This window comes from Mustela nivalis, assembly GCF_964662115.1.
Source record: "Mustela nivalis genome assembly, chromosome: X".
In the NCBI taxonomy this organism is placed as follows: Eukaryota; Metazoa; Chordata; class Mammalia; order Carnivora; family Mustelidae; genus Mustela; species Mustela nivalis.
Window position 1 is genome coordinate 56356112 of NC_139040.1, and position 22553 is coordinate 56378664.

General features: G+C 36.6%; 1 protein-coding gene across 4 annotated transcripts in view; it reads right to left on the reverse strand.

Moving 5' to 3' along the window:
• The window catches only part of LOC309855578 (uncharacterized protein), a 30789-nt gene extending 10927 nt beyond the window's left edge, over positions 1–19862 (reverse strand). For all 4 annotated transcript variants that reach the window (XM_082715981.1, XM_082715982.1, XM_082715980.1 and 1 more), the window contains exons 1-2: positions 18732–19862; positions 7950–8039 (exon numbers count right to left, since the gene is read on the reverse strand). In XM_082715981.1, coding sequence (XP_082572107.1) covers positions 7950–8039; positions 18732–19854 — 1213 coding nt within the window. In that variant the 5' untranslated portion in view covers positions 19855–19862. The remainder of the gene's footprint in view (positions 1–7949; positions 8040–18731) is intronic.
• Positions 19863–22553: the final 2691 nt, after the last annotated feature.

Sequence of the window (22553 nt, forward strand, 5' to 3'; positions counted from 1 at the left end):
ATTCCAATTGCTCCAAAACTTTCCAGGGTGCATCTTGCCTGGATCGTGCTTGGTATTTTCAGCTACACGTCCTCTCAACCACCTCTCATCAGAATGACTAGGAGGAGGCACACTCAACAGAGGAAAGTTTCAGAGACTGTGACCTCTGCCGAGAACTGTTATATATGGATATAAATTATGGATATAAATAATATGTTGGAAACAAAAACCAGGGTTAACAGTTATCTAGACAATGGCTAGGTCGGAGAAAACCATTAGTGGCAACATAGAATCTCTAAGGGCGGAAGTGAGAGCCAATCTAGCAGAACTTAGAAATGTTATCAATAAAATCCAATCTAATCTAAATACTCTAACAGCTGGGGTAAATGAAGCAGAAGATTGAATTAGTGGTCTAGAAGACAAACTAATAGAAAAGAATGATTGAGAGAAGGCTGGAACAAACAGATTAGGAGTCATGAAAACAGCATTAGAGAAATAAAGGATGCCATGAAACCTTCCAGTGTCAGAATTATTGGGATACCTGATGGGTGGAGAGAGAGAAAGGACTAGAAGACAAAGTTGAGCAAATCTTAGATGAGAATTTTCTTAATCTGGGGAACAGAACAAATGTTCATATCCTAGAGGCAGAGAGGGCACCCCCCAAGATCAATGAGGGTAGAAAGACCTCCAGACATATAATTGTGAAATTCATGAATCATAAATTCAGAGAAAATGTCTTAAGGCAGCTAGGGGGAAGAGATTCCTTACATAGAGAGGGAGGAACATAAGAATAACATCAGACCTGTGTACAGAAACCTGGCAAGCCAGAAAGGGCTGGCAAGAGATATTCAGGGCACTAAATGAGAAGAACACACAGCCAAGAACAGATAGCCTTGCAGTTATCTGGCAAGGCTGACATTCAGAATGGACGGAGAGACATCCTTGTCGTGTTCCTGTCTCAAAGAGAAGGCTGTCAGTTTTTCCCCATTGAGGTTGATATTCACTGTGGATCTTCATAGACAGATTTCATGAAGTTGAGGAATGTTCCCTCTATCCCTACACTCTGAATCATTTTAATCAGGAATGGATGCTATATCCTGTCAAATGCTTTTTCTGCATCAATTGAAAGGACCATGTTCTTTCAAGGTTCTTCTCTCTTCTCTTATTGATTTGTTCTATCATACTGATTGATTTGTGAATGTTGAACCACCCTTGCATCCCATGGATAAATCCTATCTGGTCATGGTGATAAAGAACTTCTAAGGCTGGAAAAGACTAAAAAATTATGTGACTACCCAGCTGGCATTACAAGAAATATTAAAGGGGGGTTCTATAAAAGAAGAAAGAACCCAAGAGTGACATAGAACAGAAATTTACAGAGACAATCAATAGAAACAAGGACTTCACAGGCAACATGTCAATAAAAACTTATCTTTCAATAATCCCTCTCAATGTGAATGACTTAAATGCTCCCATAAAACAGCACAGGGTTGCAGACTGGATAAAAAGATAAAACCCATCCATATGCTGTTTACAAGAAACACATTTTGAACCTAAATATACTATCCAAAGCAATCTATACATTTAATGTAATCCTTATCAAAATACCAACAATATTTTCCACAGAGCAAGAACAAACAATCCTAAAGTTTATATGAAACCAAAGAAGATGCCAAATAGTCAAAGCAATCTTGAAAAAGAAAAGCAAAGCTGGAGGCATCACAATTCCGGACTTTAAGTTATTTTACAAAGCTGTAGTGATCAGAACAGTAAGGTATTGGCACAAAAACTGGCACATAGTTCAATGGAAAAGAAGAGAAAACCCAGAAATGAACCCACATTTATATGGCCAATTAATATTCAAGAAAACAGGAAAGAATATCCAATGGAAAAAAGACAGTCTCTTCAAGAGATGGTGTTGAGAAAACTGGACAGCAACATGCAAAAGATTGAAACCGGAAAACATTTTTACACTATACAAAAAACAAAATCAAAACGGATAAATAAAATACCTAAATGTGAGACAGGAAACTATGAAAATTCTAGAGTGGAACACAGGCAGTAACTTCTTTGACATTACCTGTAGGAACTTTTTTTTCTAGCTATGTCTCCAGAGGCAAGGGAAATAAAAGCAAAAATAAACTATTGGGACATCATCAAAATAAAGAACTCTTGTACAGGAAGGAAACAATCAACTCAATTAAAAGGCAACCTACTGAATAGGAGAAAATATTTACAAATGATAAACTCAATAAAGTGTTAATATCCAAAATATATAAAGAATTTATAAAACTCAACAAACAAAAAAATCAAATAATCCAGTTAATAAATGGGCAGAAGACATGAAGAGATATTTCTCCAAAGATGACATATAGATGGTTAAAAGACACATGAAAAATGCTCAATATCACTCATTATGAGGGAAATACAAGCCAAACCTATAATGAGATATCACTTTACACCTGTCATGATGGCTAAAATTAACAACACAGGAAGCAACAGGTGTTGGAGACAATGTGGATAAAGGGGAACCTTCTTACATTGTGGTAATGCAAACTGGTACAGCCATTCTGGAAAACAGTATGGAGTTTCCTCAAAAAGTTAAACGTAGCACTACCCTATGATCTAGCAATTACACTACTAGAAATTTAACCAAAGGATATGAAAATACTAATTCGAAGGGGCACATTCTCCCTGAGATTTATAGCAGCATTATTGTTATAGCAGCATTATTATAGCAATAGCCAAATTATGGAAATAGCCCAAATGTCCAATGATTGACGAATGAATACAGAAGATGTGGTGTGTGTGTGTGTGTGTGTGTGTGTATGAATATTATTCAGCCATAAAAGAGAATGATATCTTGCCATTTTCAACAATATGGATGGAACTAGAGAGTATAATGTTAACTAAGTCAGTTGAAGAAAGACAAATGCCATATGATTTTACTCACGTATGGAATTTAAGAAACAAAACAGAGGAACTTACTGAAAAAAACAGCAAGCCAGAAGACACTTATACCTAAGGAGAACAAACTAAGCATTACTGGAGAGGAGGCAGATGAGGAGAAGATTAAATGTTTGAGGGGTATTAAGAAAGGCACTTGTGATGAACACTGGGTGTTGTATGTAAGTGATGAGTCACTAAATTTTATATTTGAAAGTAATATTGCACTGTATGTTAACTAACTGGAATTTAAATAAAAAACTTGAAAAAAATCAATTTTATTTCTATATACTTGCAATGAAGAATATTTGAATAAAATTAAAAATTCCATTTATAATAGCATTAAAAATTTCCAACAAATTTAATAAAATATGTTCAAAAACCATACTTTAAAAAGTATAAAACATTATTGAAAGACATTTTTAAAGGATCTAAATTAATGGGAAACATTTCGTGTTTGTGGATCAGAAGACTTAATATTGTTGAATGGTAATACTTTACAAATTAATCTACAGATCAACACAATCTCTATCAGAGTCTCACTTGACTGTGATTGTAATGGACCTAACATAGCCAAAACAGTCCTAAAAAAGAACAAAGTAGGAGTATATATACTTCCAGGTTTCAAAACACATTATAAAGCAAAGGTAAGAATGTGGTAATGGCACAAAGACAGGCCTACAGATCAAGGGACTAAAACTGAGATCCAGAAATAAAACCATGGATTTTTGACAAGGAGCCAGTACAATTCCATGGAGAAAAATAGTCTCTTCAATAAGTGGTATTGAGTCAAATGGACAATCACATGCAAAAGAATTAATTGTTCCCTCACATCACACCATAGAGAAAAACTAACTCAAAATGCATGAAATAACTAAACATAAGAACTAAAATCATAAAATTATTAGAAATTAATATAGCTATAAATCTTCACAATCTTGGATTGGGCAAATGATTCTTAGATATGACACTCAAATTATGAGCAGGAAAAGGAAAACAATAATTTGGTCTACATTAAAGTTTAAAAGTTTTGTATTGCAAAGGACACCATCAAAAACTAAAAAGAAAATCCAAAGAATGGTATAACATATTTGCAAATTATATATATGATAAAAAACATGTATTTAGCATATATAAAGAATTCCTATAACTCAAAAACAAAAAATAATAAAATATAAGATTACAAAGGAGAAACTGAATACACATTTATCCAAGGAAGATGTACACTGGTCAAAAAGCACATAAAAATATGATCAACATTATTAGTCATTAGAAAAATATAAATCAATATAATCAATGAAATAACATTTCATACCAACTGGAATGGCTAAAATTTAAGAAGTCAATATGGCACCTGGGTGGCTCAGTTGGTTAAGTGTCTTATTTCAGTGTGATTTCAGCTTAGGTCATGATTTGAGGGTCATGAGAGCAAGCCCCATATCCGCCTCTGTGCCCAGCACAGAGTCTACTTGAGATGCTCTCTCTGCTTCTTCCTCTGCCTCCCCCCATTCATGTATGTTATAACTAAATAAATATTTTTTTAAAAGTCAGATAGTGAAAAGTGTTTACAAGGATGTGGAGAAATAGGAATCCTCATAAAATGATGGTGGAAGTATAAATTTATATTGTAATTTTGGAAAACAGCTTAGCAATTCTTCAAGCAATTAAACATGTAGTAACCATGTAATTCAGCAATTCCTCTCCTATGCATATATTTAAGAGAAATGAAAACATGCTACTTTATAGATTAACCTTGAAACCATTATACTAATTGATTGAATGCAGTTTCAAAGGGTCATGTTTCATATTACTCCACTCATATAAAAGGTCCAGGATAAGGAAATCTATAGAGACAGAAAGCACATTAGTGGTTCCTTAGGGCTAGGGGGAATGGGAAGGGTAGGCAGATGAGAACTAGAGGGTACAGGGTTATCTTTTATGGTGATAAATTTTTTCCAAAGGGACTGTTGTGATGATTGCACATATCTGTGAGTATACTTAAAAACCACTGAATTAGAGCTACAGTTTTGGGGCGCCTGGGTGGCTCAGTGGGTTAAAGCCTCTGCCTTCGGCTCAGATCATGATCCCAGGGTCCTGGGATCAAGCCACATTGGGATCTCTGCTTAGCAGGGAGCCTGCTTCCCTCTCTTTCTCTGCCTACTTGTGATCTCTGTGTGTCAAATAAATAAATAAAATCTTTTTAAAAATTTAAAAAATTTTAAAAAAGCACTGAATTACATAGTTGAATGGATGAATTATCTCAGGAAAAGATATTTTCCCAAAAAAAAAAAAAAATCCCTGCTCTGGATACTGACAAACTAATGAGTTTCCCTAGCACACATCATCTCATATGTGTTGTTATAACTTGGTGGATAAATTAAATGAATCTTGCATGACTCCACTGGGAAAAGACTCTTGGAACCTTGTACCTAGTTTCTGTTAATTTTCACTCTATGTGCCTTTTCTCATTAATGATTTTATTTTATTGTATGATTTTTTTTAATTTATTTTTTTATTTTCAGCATAACAGTATTCATTATTTTTGAACCACACACAGTGCTCCATGCAATCCGTGCCCTCTATAATACCCACCACCTGGTACCCCGACCTCCCACCCCCCGCCCCTTCAAAACCCTCGGATTGTTTTTCACTGTCCATAGTCTCTCATGGTTCACCTCCCCTTCCAATTTCCCCCAACTCCCTTCCCCTCTCTAACTCCCCATGTCCTCCATGCTACTTTTTATGCTCCACAAATAAGTGAAACCATATGATAATTGACTCTCTCTGCTTGACTGATTTCACTCAGCATAATCTCCTCCAGTTCCGTCCATGTTGCTACAAAAGTTGGGTATTCATCCTTTCTGATGGAGGCATAATACTCCATAGTGTATATGGACCACATCTTCCTTATCCATTCGTCTGTTGAAGGGCATCTTGGTTCTTTCCATAGTTCGGCGACCGTGGCCATTGCTGCTATAAACATTGGGGTACAGATGGCCCTTCTTTTCACTACATCTGTATCTTTGGGGTAAATACCCAGTAGTGCAATGGCAGGGTCACAGGGAAGTTCTATTTTTAATTTCTTGAGGAATCTCCACATTGTCCTCCAAAGAGGCTGAACCAACCTGCATTCCCACCAACAGTGTAAGAGGGTTCCCCTTTCTCCACATCCCCTCCAACACATGTTGTTTCCTGTCTTGTTAATTTTGGCCATTCTAACTGGTGTAAGGTGATATCTCAAAGTGGTTTTAATTTGAATCTCCCTGAGGGCTAGTGATGAACATTTTTTTCATGTGTCTGATAGCCATTTGTATGTCTTCATTGGAGAAGCCTCTGTTCATATCTTCTGCCCATTTTTTTCTATGATTGCCTGTTTTGTGTGTGTTGAGTTTGAGGAGTTCATTATAGATCCTGGATATTAACCTTTTTTAAAATTTTTTCAATTTATTTATTTTCAGAAAAACAGTATTCATTATTTTTTCACCACACCCAGTGCTCCATGCAATCCGTGCCCTCTATAATACCCACCACCTGGTACCCCAACCTCCCACCCCCTGCCACTTCAAACCCCTCAGATTGTTTTTCAGAGTCCATAGTCTCTCGTGATTCACCTCCCTTTCCAATTTACCCCAACTCCCTTCTCCTCTCTAGCACCCCTTGTCCTCCATGATATTTGTTATGCTCCACAAATGAGTGAAACCATATGATAATTGACTCTCTTGGCTTGACTGAATTCACTCAGCATAATCTCTTCCAGTCCCGTCCATGTTGCTACAAAAGTTGGGTATTCATCCTTTCTGATGGAGGCATAATACTCCATAGTGTATATGGACCACATCTTCCTTATCCATTCGTCCATTGAAGATCACCTTGGTTCTTTCCATAGTTTGGCGACCGTGGCCATTGCTGCTATAAACATTGGGGTACAGATGGCCCTTCTTTTCACAACATCTGTATCCTTGGGGTAAATACCCAGTAGCTCAATTGCAGGGTCATAGGGAAGTTCTATTTTTAATTTCTTGAGGATTCTCCACACTGTTCTCCAAAGAGGCTGCACCAACTTGCATTCCCACCAACAGTGGAAGAGGGTTCCCCTTTGTCCACATCCTCTCCAACACATGTTGTTTCCTGTTTTGTTAATTTTGGCCATTCTAACTTTGTAAGGTGATATCTCAATGTGGTTTTAATTTGAATCTCCCTGAGGGCTAATGATGATGAACATTTTTTCATGTGTCTGATAGCCATTTGTATGTCTTGATTGGAGAAGTGTCTGTTCATATCTTCTGCCCCTTTTTTGATATGTTTGCCTGTTTCGTGTGTGTTGAGTTTGAGGAGTTCATTATAGATCCTGGATATCAACCTTTTGTCTGTACTGTCATTTGCAAATATCTTCTCCCATTCCGTGGGTTGCCTCTTTGTTTTTTTGACTGTTTCCTTTGCTGTGCAGAATATACAGTGGAAAAAAGTCAGTCTCTTCAATAAATGGTGCTGGGAAAACTGGACAGCTATATGTAGAAGAGTGAACTCGACCATTCTCTTACACCATACACAAAGATAAACTCAAAATGGATAAAAGACCTCAACGTGAGACAGGAATCCATCAGAATTCTAGAGGAGAACATAGGCAGTAATCTCTTCGATATCCGCCACAGAAACTTCTTTCAAGATATGTCTCCCAAGGCAAAGGAAACAAAAGAGAAAATGAACTTTTGGGACTTCATCAAATTCAAAAGCTTCTGCACAGCAAAGGAAACAGTCAAAAAAACAAAGAGGCAACCCACGGAATGGGGAAGATATTTGCAAATGACAGTACAGACAAAAGGTTGATATTGTATGATCTTTTGCTGTAGAAAATTTTAACCTTGAGTACTACGATATTCCGAGTCCAGTGAATCCTCCTAAAGAATGATTGTGTCTGGATATTTCCTTGGGGATCCCTGATACAATAAATCCTGACTTAAATTTTCCAAATATTGACAGAAAATATATAAAATCCTTAGGCAATTTCCATTGAATATACTCACCTTTGTTATCAATTTGTTGTACAGTATTTTGTTCTTCAGTTTCCTTTCTTTGGCTAAATGGAGGTGACAGGAAAACAGGCCTCCAAAAACCTGTTAACATATTAAAAAGACTCCATTATTTTCCAATTCCTAATAAAATAAGATTGTAGAAAGGAAAAGTTTGTATGATTCTGCAGTGAAAAAAAACATTTCTGATAATACTATTTTTCTTCAAATACTATATCTGTTAGTAATGGGGATCCTCTTCCCAATTTTCATGGAGTTTATTATAGTAATACTGAAAACTAAGTTAAATATATCCTGCCATAGGGGTGCCTAGGTGGCTCAGTGGGTTCAGCCCCTGACTTAATTTCTCCTCAGGTCATGATCCGTGTTGTGGAATCAAGCCCTGCACTGGGCTCTGTGCTCAGCATGGGGGTTTGCTTGAGATTATCTCTCTCCCTTTGTCTCTGCCCCTCCCCCCCCCACACACACTCTCTCTCTCTCTCTCTCTTTCACCCGCCTCACTCTCTCAAAATAAATAAAATCTTTTTAAAAATTCTACCATATACTGGTGATATATTTGCCTCATGTAAAAATTCAGCAGATTCTAAGTTCACCTCCTCTAAAAAGTCTGTAGGCAGTTCTTGTCCTAATAAATGAAATACTGGGTGTAAAATTGCCTAAGAAGCACCCATTAAGATCATTACTATCGAAAACACAAAAAATGAGTGTTTGTGGGGATGTGAAATGGTATAGGTATTGGAACTCTTGTGCACCGTTAGAGTGAATGTAAACAGTACAGCCATTACGAAAACAGAATGGCAAATCCTCCCAAAATAAAAAAATGTAATTATCATATGATTCAACAATTATTCTTTGATTATATATCCCCCAAATGAAAGCAGGATCTCAAAGAGATGTTTACACACTCATATTCATAGTGGTATTGTTCACAAAAGCCGAAAATGGCAGCTACACAACACCAACATCTATCCAGGGACAGATGAATGGATAAACAAATCTGGTATCTCCACATAATAGAATATTATTTATCCTTAAAAAGGAAGGAAATTCTGACATATGCAACAACATGGATGAATTCAAGGACATTATGCTGATTGAAAGAATGGAGGCAAAAATATTGTACATGAAATAAATACTTATATGAGAAGCTTAGTCAAAATCATAGAGAAAGGAAACAAACCAGCACAGGGGAAAAAAAGAGTGGCGAACCAAGAAACAGACTCTTAACTGCAGAGAACAAACTGATAACTATAAGCAGGAAGTGGCTAGGGGGATGGGTTAAATAGGTGATGGGGATTAATAAGTGCACTTGTGATGGGCCCCAGGTGTTGTATGAAGTGTTAAATCACTAAATTGTAATTTAGTGAAATTAATATTACACTGAAACTAATATTATACCATATGTTAGCCAACTGGATCTTAAATAAAAACTTAAAGAAATCATAGAGAAAGGAAGTAGAATGGTGGTTGCTAGGGACTGAGGAAAGAGGGAAATGGGAAGTTACTGTTTAATGGGTATAAAATTTGCTTCACAAGATGAAAAAAGTTCTGGAGACTGGTTGTACAACAATATGAATGTATATGCCATTGAACTGTACACTTTAAAAAAGGTCAAGATGGTAAGTTTTATGTTATGCATAGTTTACCACAATTTTTTTTTTAAAATGAAAAAAACAGCTGGGGCACCTGGGAGGCTCAGTGGGTTAAATCCTCTGCCTTTGGTTCAGGTCATAATCTCAGGGTCCTGAGATGGAGCCCCACATTGGGTTCCCTGCTCTGCAGAGAGCCTGCTCCCCTCCCTGCCCTGCCACCTGCCTCTCTGCCTACTTGTGATCTTTGTCTGTCAAATAAATAAATAAAAATATTTTTAAAAAATGACTAATAATAGGCTATGGCAGGGTGTGGGGGTGAGAAGATATGTAAATATGTTCATATCAAACAATGGAGACTTCAATTCAATAATGCAAAAACGATAGTACTTGGTATAAAAATTTAAAGTATACCAAAAATTCTAAATATAATTATAACATAAGCATAGAAATTGAATATATGTGTTATTATTAATAAGCTTTATACTGTTCTCAGGAAAGGCATTTTATAAAAAAAGATAAAATAAAAATGTGTTTTGTGGGATGCCCAGGTGGCTCAGTCATTTAAATGTCTGACTTTGGCTCAGGTCATGATTCCAGGGTTCTGGGATTTAGCCCCCACCTCTGGCTCCCTGCTCAGTGGGTAGCCTGATTCTCCCTCTCTCTCTGCCCCTCCTCTGCTCATACTCCCTCTCGCTCAAATAAATTAATAAAATCCTTAAAAAACACGTGTTTTTTAAATTAACATATAATGTATTATTTGCTTCAGGGCTACAGGTCTGTGACTCACCAGTCTTACACAATTCACAGCACTCACCATAGCATGTACCCTCCCCAGTGTCCATAACCCAGCCACCCTATCCCTCCCCCTCACCCCTCAGCAACAAGATAGGACCAGGGAGGGAGACAAATCATAAGAGACTCTTAATCTCAGAAAACACGTGCTTTGTAACCAACTATTCATTTAAAAAACCTATTGTCATTTAAAATCCATGGTCAGAGGAACAATGACAACAACAAAAAAACACCTTAATTTTCGACCTGGGACATTCAGTAAAGCCATTTTTCCTATCTCTTTACCATATGGCAGCTAGAGAAGGGACACAGTGCAAGTTAACTTTAAGAAGATTGTATTGGGGGCGCTTGGGTGGCTCTGTGGGTTAAAGCTTCTGCCTCCAGCTGAGAATCACTACAACAGGCCCCTCCCCCAGAAGATCAACAAGAAATCCAGCCGAGACCAAGTTCACCTACCAAGGAGTGCGGTTTCAATACCAAGGAGAGCAGCAGAATTCCAGAGGAGGAGAAAGCCAAGCACCGAACTCATGGCTTTTTTCCTGTGATTTTTTTTAGTCTTGCAGTTAATTTAATTTTTTCTTTTTCATTTTTTTTTTTTTCTTCTCGCCTTCGGGTAAATTTTTTTTTTTTAACTGTTACCTTTTTCTTTTTTAACGATTTTTTACTAGTTTATCTAATATATATATTTTTTCTTTTTTACATTTTTCTCAGGTGTTTTCTTTTTTAAATTTTTTTTTTTCTTTTCTTTGTTCTTTTTTTTTCTTTCTTCCTTTTTGAACCTTTTTTTATCCCCTTTCTCCCCACTCACGATTTTGGATCTCTTCTAATTTGGTTAAAGCATATTTTCCTGGGGTTGTTGCCACCCTTTTAGTATTTTACTTGCCCCTTCATTTACTCTTATCTGGCCAAAATGACAAGACGTAAAAATTCAACACAAAAAAAAGAACAAGAGGCAGTACCGAAGGCTAGGGACCTAATCAATACAGACATCGGTAATATGTCAGATCTAGAGTTCAGAATGACAATTCTCAAGGTTCTAGCCGGGCTCGAAAAAGGCATGGAAGATATTAGAGAAACCCTCTCGAGAGATATAAAAGCCCTTTCTGGAGAAATAAAAGAACTCAAATCTAACCAAGTTGAAATCAAAAAAGCTATTAATGAGGTGCAATCAAAAATGGAGGCTCTCACTGCTAGGATAAATGAGGCAGAAGAAAGAATTAGTGATATAGAAGACCAAATGACAGAGAATAAAGAAACTGAGCAAAAGAGGGACAAACAGCTACTGGACCACGAGGGGAGAATTCGAGAGATAAGTGACACCATAAGACGAAACAACATTAGAATAATTGGGATTCCAGAAGAAGAAGAAAAAGAGAGGGGAGCAGAAGGTATACTGGAGAGAATTATTGGGGAGAATTTCCCCAATATGGCAAAGGGAATGAGCATCAAAATTCAGGAGGTTCAGAGAACGCCCCTCAAAATCAATAAGAATAGGTCCACACCCCGTCACCTAATAGTAAAATTTACAAGTCTCAGTGACAAAGAGAAAATCCTGAAAGCAGCCCGGGAAAAGAAGTCTGTAACATACAATGGTAAAAATATTAGATTGGCAGCTGACTTATCCACAGAGACCTGGCAGGCCAGAAAGAGCTGGCATGATATTTTTAGAGCACTAAACGAGAAAAACATGCAGCCCAGAATACTATATCCAGCTAGGCTATCATTGAAAATAGAAGGAGAGATTAAAAGCTTCCAGGACAAACAACAACTGAAAGAATTTGCAAATACCAAACCAGCTCTACAGGAAATATTGAAAGGGGTCCTCTAAGCAAAGAGAGAGCCTACAAGTGGTAGATCAGAAAGGAACAGAGACCATATACAGTAACAGTCACCTTACAGGCAATACAATGGCACTAAATTCATGTCTCTCAATAGTTACCCTGAATGTTAATGGGCTAAATGCCCCTGTCAAAAGACACAGGGTATCAGAATGGATAAAAAAACAAAACCCATCTATATGTTGACTCCAAGAAACTCATTTTAAGCCCGAAGACACCTCCAGATTTAAAGTGAGGGGGTGGAAAAGAATTTACCATGCTAATGGACATCAGAAGAAAGCAGGAGTGGCAATCCTTATATCAGATCAATTAGATTTTAAGCCAAAGACTATAATAAGAGATGATGAAGGACACTATATAATACTCAAAGGGTCTGTCCAACAAGAAGATTTAACAATTTTAAATATCTATGCCCCCAACGTGGGAGCAGCCAACTATATAAACCAATTAATAACAAAATCAAAGAAACACATCAACAATAATACAATAATAGTAGGGGACTTTAACACTCCCCTCACTGAAATGGACAGATGATCCAAGCAAAAGATCAGCAAGGAAATAAAGGCCTTAAATGACACACTGGACCAGATGGACATCACAGATATATTCAGAACATTTCATCCCAAAGCAACAGAATACACATTCTTCTCTAGTGCACATGGAACATTCTCCAGAATAGATCACATCCTCGGTCCTAAATCAGGACTCAACCGGTATCAAAAGATTGGGATCATTCCCTGCATATTTTCAGACCACAATGCTCTAAAGCTAGAACTCAACCACAAAAGGAAGTTTGGAAAGAACCCAAATACATGGAGACTAAACAGTATCCTTCTAAAGAATGAATGGGTCAACCGGGAAATTAAAGAAGAATTGAAAAAAATCATGGAAACAAATGATAATGAAAATACAACGGTTCAAAATCTGTGGGACACAACAAAGGCAGTCCTGAGAGGAAAATATATAGCGGTACAAGCCTTTCTCAAGAAACAAGAAAGGTCTCAGGTACACAACCTAACCCTACACCTAAAGGAGCTGGAGAAAGAACAAGAAAGAAACCCTAAGCCCAGCAGGAGAAGACAAATCATAAAGATCAGAGCAGAAATCAATGAAATAGAAACCAAAAAAACAATAGAACAAATCAACGAAAGTAGGAGCTGGTTCTTTGAAAGAATTAATAAAATTGATAAACCCCTGGCCCGACTTATCAAAAAGAAAAGAGAAAGGACCCAAATAAATAAAATCATGAATGAAAGAGGAGAGATCACAACTAACACCAAAGAAATACAAACTATTATAAGAACATACTATGAGCAACTCTACGCCAATAAATTTGACAATCTGGAAGAAATGGATGCATTCCTAGAAACATATAAAGTACCACAACTGAACCAGGAAGAAATAGAAAGCCTGAACAGACCCATAACCAGTAAGGAGATTGAAACAGTCATTAAAAATCTCCAAACAAACAAAAGCCCAGGGCCAGACGGCTTCCCAGGGGAATTCTACCAAACATTTAAAGAAGAACTAATTCCTATTCTCCTGAAACTGTTCCAAAAAATAGAAATGGAAGGAAAACTTCCAAACTCATTTTATGAGGCCAGCATCACCTTGATCCCAAAACCAGACAAGGATCCCACCAAAAAAGAGAGCTATAGACCGATATCCTTGATGAACACAGATGCGAAAATACTCAACAAAATACTAGCCAATAGGATTCAACAGTACATTAAAAAGATTATTCACCACGACCAAGTGGGATTTATTCCAGGGCTGCAAGGTTGGTTCAACATCCGCAAATCAGTCAATGTGATAGAACACATCAATAAAAGAAAGAACAAGAACCATATGATACTCTCAATAGATGCTGAAAAAGCATTTGACAAAGTACAGCATCCCTTCCTGATCAAAACTCTTCAAAGTGTAGGGATAGAGGGCACATACCTCAATATCATCAAAGCCATCTATGAAAAACCCACCGCAAATATCATTCTCAATGGAGAAAAACTGAAAGCTTTTCCACTAAGGTCAGGAACACGGCAGGGATGTCCATTATCACCACTGCTATTCAAATAGTACTAGAGGTCCTAGCCTCAGCAATCAGACAACAAAAGGAAATTAAAGGCATCCAAATCGGCAAAGAAGAAGTCAAATTATCACTCTTTGCAGATGATATGATACTATATGTGGAAAACCCAAAAGACTCCACTCCAAAACTGCTAGAACTTATACAGGAATTCAGTAAAGTGTCAGGATATAAAATCAATGCACAGAAATCAGTTGCATTTCTCTACACCAACAGCAAGACAGAAGAAAGAGATATTAAGGAGTCAATCCCATTTACAATTGCATCCAAAACCATAAGATACCTAGGAATAAACCTAACCAAAGAGACACAGAATCTATACTCAGAAAACTATAGAGTACTCATGAAAGAAATTGAGGAAGACACAAAGAAATGGAAAAATGTTCCATGCTCCTGGATTGGAAGAATAAATATTGTGAAAATGTCTATGCTAACTAAAGCAATCTACACATTTAATGCAATTCCTATCAAAGTACCATCCATCTTTTTCAAAGAAATGGAACAAATAATGCTAAAATTTATATGGAACCAGAAAAGACCTCGAATAGCCAAAGGGATATTGAGAAAGAAAGCCAACGTTGGTGGCATCACACTTCCCGACTTCAAGCTCTATTACAAAGCTGTCATCATCAAGACAGCATGGTACTGGCACAAAAACAGACACATAGATCAATGGAACAGAATAGAGAGCCCAGAAATAGACCCTCAACTCTATGGTCAACTCATCTTCGACAAAGCAGGAAAGAATGTCCAATGGAAAAAAGACAGCCTTTTCAATAAATGGTGCTGGGAAAACTGGACAGCCACATGTAGAAAAATGAAATTGTACCATTTCCTTACACCACACACAAAAATAGACTCAAAATGGATGAAGGACCTCAATGTGCGAAAGGAATCCATCAAAATCCTTGAGGAGAACACAGGCAGCAACCTCTTCGACCTCTGCCGCAGCAACATCTTCCTAGGAACAACGCCAAAGGCAAGGGAAGCAAGGGAAAAAATGAACTATTGGGATTTCATCAAGATCAAAAGCTTTTGCACAGCAAAGGAAACAGTTAACAAAATCAAAAGACAACTGACAGAATGGGAGAAGATATTTGCAAACGACATATCAGATAAAGGACTAGTGTCCAGAATCTATAAAGAACTTAGCAAATTCAACACCCAAAGAACAAATAATCCAATCAAGAAATGGGCAGAGGACATGAACAGACATTTCTGCAAAGAAGACATCCAGATGGCCAACAGACACATGAAAAAGTGCTCCATATCACTGGGCATCAGGGAAATACAAATCAAAACCACAATGAGATATCACCTCACACCAGTCAGAATGGCTAAAATCAACAAGTCAGGAAATGACAGATGCTGGCGAGGATGTGGAGAAAGGGGAACCCTCCTACATTGTTGGTGGGAATGCAAGCTGGTGCAGCCACTCTGGAAAACAGCATGGAGGTTCCTCAGAATGTTGAAAATAGAACTGCCCTATGACCCAGCAATTGCACTATTGGGTATTTACCCTAAAGATACAAATGTAGTGATCCAAAGGGGCACATGCACCCGAATGTTTATAGCAGCAATGTCCACAATAGCCAAACTATGGAAAGAACCTAGATGTCCATCAACAGATGAATGGATTAAGAAGATGTGGTATATATACACAATGGAATACTATGCAGCCATCAAAAGAAATGAAATCTTGCCATTTGCGACAACATGGATGGAACTAGAGTGAATCATGCTTAGCGAAATAAGTCAAGCAGAGAAAGACAACTATCATATGATCTCCCTGATATGAGGAAGTGGTGATGCAACATGGAGGCTTAAGTGGGTAGGAGAAGGATAAATGAAACAAGATGGGATTGGGAGGGAGAGAAACCATAAGTGACTCTTAATCTCACAAAACAAACTGAGGGTTGCTGTGGGGAGGGGGTTTGGGAGAAGAGGGTGGGATTATGGACATTGGGGAGGGTATGTGCTTTGGTGAGTGCTGTGAAGTGTGTAAACCTGGTGATTCACAGACCTGTACCCCTGGGGATAAAAATATATGTTTATAAAAAATAAAAATTTATAAAAAAAAAAAAAAGAAGATTGTATTGGGGGCGCTTGGGTGGCTCTGTGGGTTAAAGCTTCTGCCTCCAGCTGAGGTCATGATCTTAGGGTCCTGGGATCGAGTCCTGCATCAGGATCTCTGCTCAGCAGGGAGTCTGCTCCCCCCCACCTCGCCTCTCTGCCTGCTTGTGATCTCTCTCTGTCAAATAAATTTTTTAAAAAAATTAAAAATTAAAAAAAAAAGAAGAGTGTATTGTTCATTTCGGAGTAAGCACAAGTAGCACAAAGAGTAATTTTTCTATACCCATGGGCTTCAACTTTATTTCTAGGATTGAAAAAATCACATTTAACCTATCAGTTTATATTTTCAACATATAACAGCTGAAGATAGGTGAATGCAGCTAGAAAAATTTTGGTTTTATATATGAAAGGTGTCACCTATGGATGGACCATATCCCAATGCATGTTTTGTCCACAAATTAGATACAGTCTAACTGCAAATATTTAAAATGTTTCAAAGCCTTTTATATAAAAAAAATTGGGCTCAGCTAAAGTGTAATTAATTGACCGGTTTCATGTGGAGTAATATTTTCTCAGTTAGATTATAAACTTCATGAAGTCACCGATGTAGATGAGATAACATTAGACTAGGAGTTTCTATGCTCTAGCTTAACCACTAATTACTTATGTGACATTTAGGGAAGTAGTCTGTTTGAGCCTCAGTTTCCTCACTTTTGAAGCAGGTATAATAATGCTGTACTGTAGTAGCTCTTTCTAAACTAGAAGAACATAAAGTTAAACAAGAGTAGAGATATAAGTAACATACTTAAACTTAAGAACTCAGGCTCTGGAATCAGATAAACCGTTTTGAAGTCCAGAAAAACTCATTTGAATATTTTTGTTTTACTGTTGTCCACTGTAAAATTGGGATTATACTTTCTTCTTAGCTGAAAGATAGTATACCTTCATGTTTAACAACATAGATTTTGAAGCATGGGTTCATGACCTGTAATTTATTGTGTTACTTAGGTTAATTATATAACTTCTTTGTGCCTCAGTTTTTCATTGGTAAACTAGAAATTATAATAGTGCCGACCTCCTAGGGTTGCTGTAAGGTTTTAAAGAATTCACATGTGTAAATGAATTCACATTTAATGAGTTCACATGTGTTACTCTACTTTAAAAATATATGATATGGAGAAGTCAGTATTATATAGGATAATTTCAAAGAATTATGTGTAAATAGCATATTAAAATAGGAAACACTGATCATACATTAAATATATATTATTTCAAATACTCTATTTTTTGAAAAGTCACTGGAGTCTATTGAAGCACAAAACTTCTTGTTATATTTTCAGAGGGAAGTTTTCTTATGAATGTTTTGGGGTCAAGTTCTTAGTTTTCTTTCCATGCCTTGAATTGTAAGACTCTGTAGAAAATGTTTAATATGAAGAAAAACATTTTCTGAAATGATAATAGTTCCTTTGTCTTAAGCATACCTTAATACAATGGCTTATGAAATGGAGAATTATAATTTAATGTGATAAAGTAAATGTGACTAACAAGGTAAAAGCCAACTATTTATTGAAAATTATGAAGCTGTTATAATATTTTTTATTTTATAAATATTTGTAATCATCATATAAAATTATTTTATAATTTTTATAATAATTGAGAATAATTTTGAGAAAAGCAACTTAAGCTGGTTGTTTATATAGTTAGACTTGGATACTTCTTTTCACAGCAACTAATAGTGGGGAAAAGTTTATGGCAATTTCTATTCACCCATTCCAGAATAATGGGAACCAAATTCAACATGTTGTTTTCTAGGCCACAATAACTGTCCTTGCTAATAATTCTCTAATTTTTCTTCTTGTAAGAAGCAGATAACTGAAGAGAGATGATTTGCCTCATTTTTTATAAAGATTTTATTTTAAGTAATTTCTACACCCAACATGGAGATTGAGCTTACAACCAACCCCAGGATCAAGAGTCACATGCTTTACTGACTGAGCCAGCCAGGTTTCCCTATTTTTTATTTTTTATTTTATTATTTATTTGTCAGAGAGAGAGAGAGAGAAAGAGAAAGAAAGAGCGAGCACTGGCAGACAGAACGTATTTGCCTATTTTTTAAAAAAGCATGGGGTGTTATATGCAACTGATGAATTATTGAACACTACATCTGAACCTAATATGTACTATATGTTGTCTTATTGAATTTAAATTAAGAAATGAAAAAAGTAAAAATAAACTGAATGGAAATCTAGGATTAAAATGCCTTTTCTCTGAGTTTCTTATGAAATGCTCTCAGGCCCAAAGCTGTTAACGCTACTGACATATTGAAAGTGACATCCTATTATTAATTACACTTGTAAACAAGCTACTTTCAAAAGCCACATGCATTTAAGCTTACCCTGAGGACGATTACCCTTCTTGCGAGCACCTAGCCTTTGTGCTTCATTTTCTGAGTCAATGTGGTGTCTTTCATTGTCAGATACAATCTTGTGCTCTTGTTCACTGTCAGACCACATGAGTGATCTTTTCTTCCCTTCATCCATCTGAAGTCTCTTATTTTCAAATATCAAACACTGTTCCTTCTCCATCTCCATCATGTGTGTTTCACTTTCAAACTCATTTTTTTGAAGATCATCTCTATATTTTTCAGAGCTATGCTGAAGTCTTTCAGACCTAAATTGAGATTTTCTAGAGCTATCCTGACAGCTATCAAAGTCCAATTTTTGTCTTTCAGAATCAGCCAAGCCTCTTTTAGATTCAAACCTGAAGCCCATCCATAATCCTTCCAAGTCAGAGGCCTTTTGGCAATCTTCAGCCTTCATCATGTGTTTTGTAGAATCAGAGACTATCCCCAGGCTTTTAGAATCTAAGTCCATTGTATGCTTTTCAGACCAAGAATCCATCCAGTGCCCCTCAATGTCAGTGCCGGCATCCAGGACATGTTCCATAGCTGATGAGGCTAGCCCATATCTTTCTGAGCCTGAGTCCATCTCACATGGTTCAGAATCAGAGTCTGTCATATATCTCTTAGATCTAATCTTTTCCTGGTGTTTTTCTTCCCCCATCAGATGCACCTCATATGCAGAAGCTGAGTCCATTCCGTACCTATCCATGTCTGAGTCCATTACATCCCTCTTAGAATCAGAGAGCATCCAACTTTGTTTGGTCTTCATCAGTCTTTTTTCAGATTCCATCAGGCGTTTTACAGAATCTAAAGCGATTTGGCATTTTTCTGCCTTCAGCAGGTGTTTCAAAGATGCAGAAGCAATTGGACATTTTTCTGTGTCTGAATCCATTTCTGATCTTTCATTGTCAGAGTTCAACACATATTTTTCAGAGTCAGAGTCTGCCAAGTATTTTTCTGAATCCGAGTCCATCCAGTATTTCAAAGAGTCAAAGTCCATCTGAGATTGCTCAATTCCCTCTAGTTGTTGTTCTGACTCTATCAGATCTTTCAAAGGTCCTGAAGCCATCTGGCATTTTTCTGCTTCTAGCAGGTATTTCATTGAGTTTGAGGCCATGGGGCATTTTTCTGAGTCTGAGTCCATTCCCCATATTACTGACTCAGAGTCTTTTAAGTGTTCTTCTAAGTCAGATTCCAAACCAATGCCTCTATCAGAGTCAGAATCAATCACACATCTTTCAGAGCCAGAGTCCAGTGGCGGGGTGTCATTTTCAATTATTGTTAGGTCCTGGAGACTTTTATAGTCCAAAGAACTGTCTGAAGTTTCAGAAATTTTTGTGTCTGAAGCTTCTGTTTCAGACTTGCTTCCTTCATCATGTGACACCATAACTGCTCTTTCATTACTTGAAGAAAAGACAAACATGAATGCCTTAAAAATATTCATCAAATGTTAAATGTCAAACGTTTTCTTTGTTGAAAACCTCTCTGTAGGAAAATATTATAGAGTATATATTTCTATTAGACTGTAGAAAGCAAGAAACACCACCAACATTCTTGTGAACAAATTGGAAGAATATCAGTGTAAGCAGGTTTTACACTTACTTGAATTTACCCTCGCATTAACTGTTCTCCATTACAACTGACAGCTTGCCTAGGATACTTCCTTGCAATGTATTATTTTCTTGTCCCTGTCTAATTAATGCATCATTATTTTGGGAATTGAATATCATGTTAAAAATTTAGTGGGAGATAAACTATTTTTATATTCTACTTCAAGTTAATATTGTATGTTTGTAGATCTGGTTATTAATGAGGCTTACCTTAGAGCATTGAGCCTTTTTAGGGAAAAATATTCAAATTTGTCAGGTGCTATTTCTATTGGAAGGGACACATGTTGAAGTGTAAATACAGGTTCACTTGATGAACTAATTGTAGTTATTGGCTGCAAAGCAAAAACAAAATAAATCATAAACCAAGTTATACTTTCTCAGGTGGATTTACCATGAAACACAGAACACTGAGGAATTTTGATTGAGGGGAGGATACCACTTAATTAGCAGTACTTGTGCTTAAGGGTAAGTCATGGTGAGAACCTCTCCAAAAAAGTAAAACTTCACAACTAATATTTAAGTATAAGCATGAACATGATAGATACATTATGAGGTAGCTTCCTAGCCTCTACTTTTCCAAGAACTAATGGTCATTTCCAATGCCGCATTGGTACTCTGTTACCCAGTCCCTTGGTTGTATGAAGCTGGAATTTGACCCAAATAGGGGTAGATTCTCTTTCCTGGGGATTTAGAGTTAGAATTCAGAAGTTATTTGTTTGTTTGTTATTCTTGTTGTTATTCTGCTGGTTGTCTGAAATGGGGATAGGCAATCTCAGGCACCACCACCACCACCACCACCACAACAACAACAACAACAAAGCAAACAAACAAACAATGTTTGTCATATGCCTACAGAAGTAGAAAAAAGCCAATTGTGTAGACAATGTGAAGAAAAAACAGCCATAAATAAAGGAGGTTGAAACAAGAGAACATATGCCTCTAGAGAAACAGAAGAAAACATTTTTCTTGATTCCAGTGCCTCCTAAGTGTTTACTTTCTGCCCTTGAGTTCTCCATGGTAATCATGATCCCTGGCTTGAGTTCTTATCAGACCATTTCTGTTTTGCTCAAGCTAGTATGAATAGGATTTTGTTCTTTTCAACCAAAAGGACTCTCACAGGCATCATAATTACTGTTAATATTCCACTGTTAGCTTCAAAGTAGAACACACCTAATAAGTATGTCTTTTATGTAAAGAAAGAGTCCAAGCACAGAAGAGAACATTGAAGAATGATCAAAATGAATTTTATCTATGCAAAAAGCTTTATTCCATTTTCAATGAAAACTGAGCAAAAAATTATAGACTTACAACATTAATTTAGATATGATATAAGAAAAAATATTCCATGAGATTTAATATACTCTCCAATCGATTATAATAAAAGGTTTGGAATCTCCTGTCTCAGCAGATAATTATGAAGCTCACATGAGATAATGATTAAGAGAAAACACTCACTATGAAAACAGGTAAAGACATAAAATGTAAAAGATTAACAAAAGAAATAGAAAGGTAATGGTGATGTACATGGCAAACAAACATGAAAAATATTGACATTTGCACAGCCTAGGGAAAACAGATAACAAACTGCAGGTGCTTCTAAACATTGATCTAAAACATGTCAGTATGTAGAATTTCTTTGACTCCTATTCTCAAATCATACTAATAGCTTTTCCATTATTATTGCAATTCATTAATTTTCATCAGCTTGAAAGTCAAGATAAAAATTAAAGGGTGAAGAAAACTATAAGCAGATTTTATTCAAGGGGTGCCTGGGTAGCTCAGTTAAACACTGCCTTCTGCTCGGGTTGGGATACTGGAGTCCCAGCATCAGGCTCCCTGCTCAGGAGAGAGTCTGCTTCTCCCTCTGCCCCACTGTGCTCATTCTCTCTCTCTTTCTCTTAAATAAATAATTAAAATCTTTTTTAAAATATTAAAATATTTTATTCAACTATACATAATATATGCTTAATAAAATAATATTTGCCTTTATAAATTGGTAACTAATATATTTTCATGTATTATATTTATCAGGCTACCAGGCCACCTGAGGAATTATACAGATAATGTTTCTGCTCTTTCAAAAAGAACCTAGGGCAGCTACATATTCTACTACATTGATAAAAAACTCTAACAGAAAATACAGTAAATATGGAATTCACAGTGTTTATTTAGGATTGGCATACTGCCTGAAGTTTTGGGTACTATG